The sequence below is a fragment of the Populus alba genome, chromosome 11 (genome assembly GCF_005239225.2).
Source record: "Populus alba chromosome 11, ASM523922v2, whole genome shotgun sequence".
Classification (NCBI taxonomy): domain Eukaryota; kingdom Viridiplantae; phylum Streptophyta; class Magnoliopsida; order Malpighiales; family Salicaceae; genus Populus; species Populus alba.
Window position 1 is genome coordinate 8995818 of NC_133294.1, and position 10832 is coordinate 9006649.

At 32.2% G+C, this 10832-nt stretch overlaps 1 protein-coding gene across 1 annotated transcript; it reads right to left on the reverse strand.

Annotated features, from left to right (window-relative positions):
- Window positions 1–3122: 3122 nt before the first annotated feature.
- On the reverse strand, window positions 3123–8323 carry LOC118054792 (uncharacterized). The gene is made up of 6 exons (XM_035066498.2): window positions 7800–8323; window positions 5973–6492; window positions 5728–5877; window positions 5431–5604; window positions 4460–5019; window positions 3123–4094 (listed from the first exon to the last, which is right to left on the reverse strand). Exons 1-6 carry the CDS (start codon window positions 8121–8123, stop codon window positions 3462–3464), a joined length of 2361 nt encoding a protein of 786 aa, XP_034922389.1. The 5' UTR covers window positions 8124–8323; the 3' UTR covers window positions 3123–3461.
- Window positions 8324–10832: the final 2509 nt, after the last annotated feature.

The following is a 10832-nucleotide window of genomic DNA, read 5'->3' on the forward strand; positions in this document are numbered from 1 at the left end:
ATATAACCCATAAGTATAACATCCCCTAAATATGTACTAACCATAATATATAGGTTTCATTCCACAACATGCACATCTATATATATCCACATCTATTCCAATTCAACCCTCTTTCTTTAATATAATTTTATTTGTATTTTATTTGTTTTCTTATAAATGTTATTTGTTAACCACATTTCATTTGTTTTCATTATCATCAATTTATATAATTTCAAACTATTTTAATTCAAGAACTCCAAATTCATTTGTACTCTCATTTTGTCGAACTATGCAAAACAAGAGAGGATATGAATTTTCTTCAAATTCTCTCATATAGAACACCATATGTACTCATTTTTCTCACAGATACATTACTCTGTCATAATTTCACTCGAATAAACACAATTTCATTACATGCAAATTGGTTTCCTTTTGTACGACTCAATGACCCTTATAGACACCATGCTTTTCTTCATTATTTCTTCCTAATTTAGTACCCATCACAAGCTAATCTAACTCAATTGCAAGCTAATCTAACTCAATTGGTTCAATTCACAGTAACTTTATTCTTCTCTCAAATTTCTACCATAAACCCTAAGACAAAATTCATGAATTTAACATCAATTGCTTTCATTTTCATAAAAGCTTGCCAAGCTAGGTTTAGAACCAAAATTTTCTACACATAATCTTGTCTATATCGGCCAATACACAAAGTACCTAGCTTTTTAGCACAATAAATGTAAATGCTGGGTCATACTTTTCAAAGAGTAATTATCTTTGTGAAACATCACTTTGATGATAGAAACCTGCTTTATCCCTTAATCGAATACTTTTTTTATTTTTTATTTTTTATATGGAAGCCTTTGATGGAATTTTAGCAGTATCTTTGTCAATCTTTTTTTCATTAGTGCAATCCCATCCAAAAGCAGCACGTTTTGCACGTCATGCTTTACATCTAATTAGGAATAATCTTTGCTTTACAATTTTTTTTTTTAATTTCTTTACTGAAATGGTGCATTCCACGCTTAGCTTTACATCTTGATTTAACTAATTAAATTCTATACGATATGCAACCCTTTTGTTCTTCAGAATAGGGCCAGCACGTATCAGGCTTTAGTCCTGGCAACATTTGAAAAAGATTTAGAGATCTTCAAGGGTATGGCTAGAAAACGTTTAGCGAGAGGAATGTTCTCGAGCAAGCACTTGTAATTTTCTGTCAGTGATGAATAAAGAGTCAAATTAATATTAAGAGGGTGCAAAGATGCCAACTGGGATAAAGGAGACTGTGTATGTATGTATAATGTAAATTCTGCCCAACTTTCATAGTTATATATCATCATGAGTATTGTTGCTCCAAATGCTACTGATGTAATAAGGAAATAAAAAGCAAGAAAGAAAGAGATTGGTCAAAATAGGGTTATCCCACTAGCTAGAAAAGTCATAGTTTTATTTATGAAAAATAAAGGCTAATGAGTTATGCCTTGTAAAGTCTTTAAATAAACATGAGACCGACCTTACTAAGAAAAGAAAATCATAATCCCTAAATAAAAGGAAAAAACTATTAAAAAAACCATAAAATCTAAAACAATCAAGAAAAAATAACAAAATAGACTCAAACTTCAGCTTGTTATAGCAAGTTGGGCCTCCTATAAAACCAAGCCTCATAAATCTCCTAAAAATATTTAAACCTGATCCAATGGTTAGATAAAAATTATAGCATTTTTAATGCTAATTTTTTTGTTTGGTGCGACCGTTCTAGTCTAGTACTGGTTCATAAATATATCTGCTAGGCTTTGTACATAATATGCTAGTGGTTGATCGCTATATAATTACGGCAAATCTTCCATTTGACTGTTCAAAATCTTCACTTTTTTTTTTTAAAGTTCGTGCTAAGGGATTTTAGGCAAATGTTATGATCTTTTCAACAATATAAGCCTTGTATATCGAAGTTTCAACATGTATCATGTTTTTTACTTTTTTTCTTAAGATTGAATAAGTAATTGCATGAGATTAAATAAAGATTAAATAAATGAATGTTTTAAATTAAAAAAAATAAATAAAAGACAACAAAAATTTATATCATGTAATTCCTAACTTCTCTAATGGATAAATCCATCTATAAAGTACATGACCTCTAACATTTGCCTCAAACGAAAAATGTATGAGCAGATGTTTCGTTGAGTCACAAAAAAATAAAGGGAATATCATCTCAAATTTATAAATTTTTGAACGACATTCATTTCAAGCTTTTTTATATGTTGGCTATGCAACTTGATAGGGACATATATCTTTAAAAAAATAACTTAATTTTTATGAGCGCATCTCATATTTGTTTTTGGCAATAAATCCCTATCAATCATAACTCTGCATCTCTAAATACTAATAACATGATCATCTTGTTGTTAATCTTGGAAATTACACAGACAAAGTATCTAGCTTTTTATCATGAAAAAAAAAGGAGAATGGTGAAAACTTTATCTGCCTTTTGAAGCTATAAAGATGCATCTGACTAACTCTTTACTTTGCAAGATTAACAACAGGATGATCATGAACTTGTCTTTCAATGTACAGTTATGATCAGTAACAAGCTAATTTGAACTTCTTCAAAAGTGAAATTAGGAACATTGCTTATCCTTGTTGTATATGTGGTGGAATAGCATGTTGTGTGATGCATGGAATTAATTCTTGATTGCTTTTTATTGTTTCATTAGTGCAATGCTATCCAATAGTCTATCTTATGCAAATTCAATTTTCCAGCTTCAAAAACAAAATCATCCAAACCTTCGGAGCAATCAAGGAATCACAAAATGTTTAATTCGATAAGTAACCTTGTCCAAATCAAGTGAAGGGGTTAAAAATGAGAAAAATAAGTAGCTTATACTTTTAGATTGAAAGTTGTGCTCATTCATGTACATAAACTCTCGTGAGCGCAGATCTATGCATGTAGAGGTCTATAAAATCCCACGTGAATATCTCCACGTCCCGAACAAGTAGGGGTAGCAGGACTGATGGTTCGACTAGTATGAATAATAATGTACATGAGGATGTCAAAAACCATTGAAAAATACTTAAGAACGTCAATTTAGTACTTTCTCAAACAAAAAGCCTTTCGAAAAACAACATAAATAGCACGCAAACCCATCAAATCAAACCCTTTTTGTACTTATTTCACTTGAATCAACTCAACATTTAATCATAAGCACAAACTTGTTACGAGAAACCGAATGAAGCAAGCTTGAAGGCCTGACATCATACTAGTCAAATATATACCAACCTATGACACACTATGTATAATACATACTGGCTTCAAGGCCATCATTGAAGAGAGGAAAACCACATAAATATCACGAAAAAGGAAAAGGAAAAACCATACACGCTATTACACTCAATATATAATGATCAGTGGTTGAGGTTCAAACAAGCAAGGAAAGGGAAAAACCTCTGTGCCAGTTAAATCTCCAGTATTAATCTTCTCGACGGAGCTATTTTCCACCATGCTGGGCAAGGGACAAGAAACGTTGGATGAGCTTTTCTGGTTTAACGATGTTTAATGTAGTGCCCATGAATGTGACATACAGACGGAATTGCAATATTCCAAATATCAAGACAGGAAGGAATGAAGCAATGGAAAGGAGTAATGTTGTCAACCTCCTCTCTGTCTGAATGAGTATCAAAATTGTTGCGCCAAAGGATAGCATGGTCGTTAACACAGAAAAGAAGAGGAAGGAGAAGCCAACAATAAGTTTTCGAGGAAGAGAGATGTGGAATTCTTGTAGCTCAAATGGAGAGGTCAACAAAGAGAGAAACACCACAAGCGAAGTCAAGGAGCTTGCTAAGGAGACAACATCAGAGACAGTGAAAATCAGAAAATAGGGAGAGTTGATGAAGATGGGCTTGCCAGTTTCATCAGAACCTCCGGGCACAGTATAGGCAGCGGCAAAGACAACAGTTGCAACAAGTGCAGCTACAGTGGAACAAGACTGAGATGTTTCCTTGATCCATATTTGTGCCTTTTCCAGTTGTTTCTCGTGCGCTATTTCGAAGCACTCTCTTGCAGTCATTCCATCTTTGTTCAAAAGCGGGACATAATAAGAAGGAATTACTTCTTGCACTCGCTGCAATAATTGGGAGATAAATATGGTTGTTATTGCTAAATAAAACTACGAATTACAGAAATGTTATTAATTACTAGAGCGCAGATAGTTTTTATTTATGAATAATATTAAAGTTTTTCCTTAAGTAGTTGGTTAGGAGAACTAGTTCAGCCTGATGTCTTAATTAAGTTCGAGTTTTATAACTCGCGTCTTGGAGAGGTGGCATGTCTACCTATCATTAGCATTAAAAAGGAATCTTTTTACAGTTTAACGGTTTCTGTAAAACCTTAATTGGATTGGATAATTTGGTTGAAACAAATGTTTTAATAGGATTGGTGCTCTTATAACTTGTATCAAGTAAAGATAAAGAGATGAAAAGGGTTCACCTCAAACCATTTCAACTCCTCCTGAAGTTGGAGTGCAGGCCCAGGCTTGGTTACTCCACTGTTTTTCTTCATGTCTGCAACATGGTGCAACAATGTGTTTCCGCTATTATCAACAAATCGACGCATTCTAGCCATTGGTATTTTCTGTTCCTTCACAATATCGAAGATCTTTTTCTGGCGATACATGACGGCCACATCCAAAATGGTCCGATCCATTTCATCGCGCTGGTCAATAGCATAAGGATGTAGTGCTATTATCAGTACCACAATCTCTTCTATTCCCCTTCTAGTTGCAGTAAACAATGGGATCTGCTTTTTAGTAGTTAACGATGACAATATCGATAAAGAAGTTTGTGGTCTTTCAGTGTCTTTTGCAGAAGTTTTTTCTTCTTTTTTATTTTTTTTCCCACGCATTTCTTCATCTTCTTCTTCTTTATTTTGGTCTTCGTCTGTTATGGTGACCCTTTTCAATGACTCATCTTTCTCTATTAGGTTTGCGGCGAATGTAAGAGCAAAAACATGCTTTCTTTTCTGGTTCCAGATTCTTTCTAGCCAACATCCTACATCATGCTCGTGAGAAAGGGAATGAAATTAAACATAGATGAGAGCTAGACATTATTATGAAATGGAAAGAAATGTTAATAATGACAGTAAAAGGTGAAAACTAAATTTAGTGGAAGCACAAGGATTATTTGCGGAAGCATCTAAAAATAGGATGTGAACCAAAACCACTTTATAACATCGAATCACATTTTTTCAGTATAAAGATTATGTCAGCAAAAGTTTAAACTGTTATCTTAAAAATAATTTTATATTAATTCACTAATACACCTTTTTAAGTGACAATTGGTGTTAAAAATTGGGGAGAAGTGAGAACTACTCTGCTTGTGTAGCCCGTGACCACTAAAAAAAGAAACTGCGACTCAGTTATATTCGAACTAAGCCATGAAATTTAAAATTCTCAATAATACCTTCAAGGATCTTTAAATAGTTGAGGAGGCCGCCTCTTTGATTCCTCTCCGAGCTGCTCCCCAGATCTCCTGAGTTCCTCCCCTGACCGCTCTCAAGATCTCCCACCGTATTCCTTGTCTGGCAAAAACTTTCTACCTTTGATTTTACCTCGCAGGGACTTGGAACAGGAAGGCCTACAACATAATTTAGAGTTGAAATTATTACATATAAGTGTGTGTGTGTGTGTCCATGGCATACAAACAAGAAATATGTAGGCAATATTGTAAGGTCTAATAATGTGGTTGGAGTAGGCATACAGTAGTAGATGAGTCTTTCACATATGCCCATGGGAGATCCACTCTCAAAAGCAGTTGGCATTTCCGCTAGAAGTTGAAGAGTAGAAATTTGATTTCTGTCCTTCAAGCTGGCGAGCGATTTATCCAGTTCTAGCAACAGTAAAGCTGTTTCTGCATTTATGAAATTAGGAAGACAAAAATTATACAATATCTTATATATATATACGTTTTAAATTTGAGAACTCAATAAAGAGAGAAATTGTTACCAAATTTTCGCCCTATGATAGCAGCGCTAAGGATGGACTGGTCATCTTCCGATCGTTTGATGTGAATTGTTAATAGGCGGCCATTATCATCCACGCATTGTTCTGGTTTGGAACGGATTATAAACTCCACTATACCTGTCTCAGCAAATCCAGCAGCTGTAAACAATGGGGTTTCACCGTATTTATTCGTTTCCTTAAGGAGGTCTGCACAACTTTCTACCAAGAGCATTACAGCCTCATAATTGCCATAGATGGTTGCCTCGTGAAGAGCCGTATTTCCAAATTTGTTTTTTCTCTTGAGAAATGCCTCAGGTAAAGATCTTCCCTTCATGATTTCAAGTAAAGCTTTAAGTGGTTGCTCTGTTTTACTGATGACAGCTAGATGAAGTACAGTATCATAAGAGGGCGTAACTGGACAGTGGATTTTTCCGAAATGTTCCTGATAGTAGTCAATCATGCGTTGCCATTCTCCTTTCATGGCTGCTCTATAAGGTGCTTCCATTTCTATCTCAGATGCTATCTACATAAAATCATGTAAGTAACTATTGTTAATGTACAATCTCAACTAAAAGCTAAATATACTGCTAAGTGAAATCCTAAGCAAATTTATATTAACTCACAATACCGATCATTAATATAATGGAAAACAAATTTATCACTCAAAGAGAACTGCAAGTATATCATGCACGTACATACCTTTTAGTAATGGAAATGTGTTGGCAGATGATGGTAGTTTAGGAGGTAGTTTAGAGGTTTTAGTGATTAGGGATTGAAATGAAAATGGTCTGATAGTTAAGGTTTTTAGTTATAAAAGAAGAATTTAGTTTATAGTTTGGAAATGATCGAAGTACACACAATGCAAAAACTTTGTTGATAAGAGATATAATACAAGGAGAAGAAATTTAGGAAAACATGTTTTGAGCTTAACATGGTTTTTGGCTTACCTTACAAGTGATGGTTGCATGGATATTTATAGCCCCTCTTAACCAACCTGAATGCAACAATTTAGACAAACTTTCCACCCATGGAACTTCCAAGAATCTTAGCCAATTCACTAGAAAATTCTAGAGTTCTTTGGATGGCCATTCTTTCTTTCATAGAACATTTCTAGTGTTTGTTTGATTTTTCTAGAACTTTTCTAATTTAACTTAGCACTAACTTGTACATAGTTTGTAGTATTTTCTAGAATTGACTTCTAGAATTTTCTTTAAGTGTATTAATAATTTAAATGTACTTAATTGACATTCCATCTTAAACTTAACTCAAGAAATTGCTTCGTGAATATATTTTTCAATTGTTTTTCAATCTTGTAATATTCAAACTCGATTTCTTAATTACCCATTATTTTTTTATAGAAAATGATATTTGATTGATATGTATTTAGTTATGCTATAGAATACAAGAATTTTTATCATAGAAATCGTTCGCTTACATAATATGGTTGTAGATCCATTAATTTCTCGGTAATATATCTAGATTTATGAGACCTTGCATTAAGCTTAGACTGAAAAGCACTCTCAATAGAGTCTTCTTTGTAGCACTGAGTCTTTTCTCATGTGCTTTTAAAGAACACATTAGTTCAGCTATTGACAAGATTGTTAAATCTTTTGATTATTTTATTGTAGTAAGTAGTAACTATAGTCATTTTCTTGTAAGACTAACTAGAAAGTTTTCAACAATCCTTTGATCAGTAACATTTTCTCCTACAGATCTCGTTTGATTTACCACTACTTTAACTCTTCCATGATAATCCTTAACGGTCTCAGAATATTTCATTTTAATATTTTCCAACTCTCTTCGTGGTATTTGGAGTCTAATGGTGCGTACCTTAGAATCGCCGCCAAACTCCTCCTTTAACTTATCCCACGCTTGCTTTGCTGTTGAAGCTTCACTAATCCTAGGAAAAATTGTAATCGCTAGTGACTGTTGAATCAAATATAGGGCACTAGCATCCTTCACCTCTAACTCCTTTTGTTGTGCTTCTTCTAGAATAGAGATATTTGTTGGCTTGTTAGGTCCCTTCTTAACAATGCCCGTAAGATTTTGAGACTTGAAGAGTGTCATCATTTTTTTTTCCCACAAATCATAGTCGCTACCATAAAAAATGGGAAGTGGCATAGAGATAGATTGTGATGAATTTGCGGTGGCCATATAGACTCTAATGCCCACTTACGATCAATTGGGCTTTGATACCACTGTTAGAGGATGGTGGTAATTCAGGAGGTTTTAGTTATTAGGGGTTGAAATGAAAGTGGTTTGATAGTTAAGGTTTTTTGTTGTAATTTGGAAATGGTTGATAGGAAATATTACACAAGGAGGAGAGTTTTAGGACAAAGGTTTTAAGCTTAGCATAGTTTTCAGTTTACCTTACAAGTGATGGTTGCATGGCTATTTATAGCGTTCTTAACCAGTCTAAATGGAACAATCTTTCCAGCCATAGAACTTGCTGAAATCTTAGCTAATACACTAGAATATTCCAAAGTTCTTTGAATTGTGACAAGCATTCTTTCATTTCTAGAATATTCCTGGTGTTTGTTTGATTTCTATATACCTTTCCTAACTTAACTTAGCACTAAATTATAGTTTGCAGTGTTTTCTTGAATTGATCTCTATAATCTTCTTTAGGTGTATTCATAATTTTAACAAAATGATTGGAATGCTGCTATAGCCAGCTCTTGGTAAAATTAAAATCAACAAGAAAACTTGTTTCCAAGAGATGACTACAAAGAAACAAACTAGCTTGCAGTTTTTCTTAATTAAGCCGTTTGAGAACCCAATAAAGAACTATTCCTTGATAAAAATAAAAGTAAACTAGTATCCGTGTTTTTCTTGTTTAGTTTATAGAGTGAAACTATTATAAGAATATATAATAAAGGTGAACTAGTCTTATTTATTTCTTTTATAAGAATAAAATAAAGATATGATTATTCTCCAATAAAATAAAGAGGTCTTGGCCTAGTGGTGGAAGGGGTTTGTTCTCTTTCTCTGCACTAGGGTTCAAATCTCACTGTGCATGCTTGTCATTCCCACGACGTCTTACATGCTCACTGGGTTTGCAGGATATTTAGTGGGCTGTGGGATTAGTCGTGGTGCGCGCAAGTTAGCCCGGACACCCATGTAAATAATAAAAAAAAAAGATGTGAAACCTTTTTGTTTTTACAATGAAAACAACTAAGAATCCCATTTATTATTGTTTGAGCAACTACATGTCCTAAAGTTGAATTCAGATGAAAATCATGGAATTAATATGTTAGATAAGGTAGATAGAAAATGCATGTTAGCAAGAAGGAACATGAATTGCATCAAGAGTGGTGTTTTTTAGAATAATATTTTGTATTCGGAATTACTGAGAGAACCTAAAAAAATTCTAAATACAAAAAAATAATTTAACCCTTGAAATTTAATTCAATTTCAAGGATTTCAAACAATTTGTAAGCTTTATAATATGTAATCCATTCAACATCTTTTATATTTGTTTATATCTTTGTATTTTTTAATATAAAATATATTCACTAACATATAAGAGGCTCTAAGACTAATATGATTTAGTTTTCTTACTACTTGGTTAATATATACTATATCAAAAAACTATTTTAATTTAAAAATTTGAATTGTTTAATTTGTTAGGTGATTTTTCAAAAAAAAAAAAAACCAACTGTCTAGCATTCCATACTATCTTCACCCATCTAACCATTTTGTTTATTTTTAAGTAATTAAATAATACTCGGTATTGATCATTTAAAATACACTTTTCCTTTTCATTGAATTCTTGCTGATATATGAGCTCCTTCTTAGATATTTTCTTCAACATTAATAGTTGAATTAACCTGATTTCAGAAGTATATATTATTACTTTGTATTTTTATACATTAAGAACTTGATTAATTGATCATTACATAAATAAATATAATTAGATTAGATTCATATCAATTGTTTTTTCTTAGTTCAGTATAAAAAATGTATTCCATTTGTTAAAACATAACATTGCAGCTTGAAATCAAGATTTACCTTCGTGCTTCTAAAATAAACAAAGCAAAAAAGAAAGTAAATTATTCTTTGTGTTCCCTTTTCCTTTTGCAATAATCCTACTTTAATTGTTCTCATAAATAAGAACAATTATCACACTAAAACTTTAAAGAAGCATAGAATATAAAATTGTGGTTCATGACAAATTGTCCTTTAATTCTATTTCTAACAAGCTAAAGGGACATCATTTCCTTCTGCTTAGACTAAAGAGTGCAATAGAAATGATCACCAACCAGCTACGAGGCTAGCCAAAGGGTAACTACCCCGTCGTGAAACATGAGATCAAAAGCTAATATATATATCAAAAAACTATTTTAATTTAAAAATTTGAATGGTTTAATTTGTTAGGTGATTTTTTTTAAAAATAAAAATAAAAATAAACCAACTGTCTAGCATTCCATACTATCTTCACCCATCTTACCTTTTTATTTATTTTTAAATAATTAAATAATACTCTAAATATATACTAACATGTAAGAGGATGTTAATAAAAATAAATATACTAAATATAAAAATAATTTAACCCTTGAAATTTAATTCAATTTCAAGGATTTCAAACAATTTGTAAGCTTTATAATATGTAATCCATTCAACATCTTTTATATTTGTTTATATCTTTGTATTTTTTAATATAAAATATGTTCACTAACATGTAAGAGGCTCTAAGAATAATATGATTTTATAAGATTTAGTTTTCTTACTACTTGGTTAATATATACTATATCAAAAAACTATTTTAATTTAAAAATTTGAATTGTTTAATTTGTTAGGGTGATTTTCAATAAAATAAAATAAAATAAAAATAAACCAACTGTCTAGCATTCCATACTATCT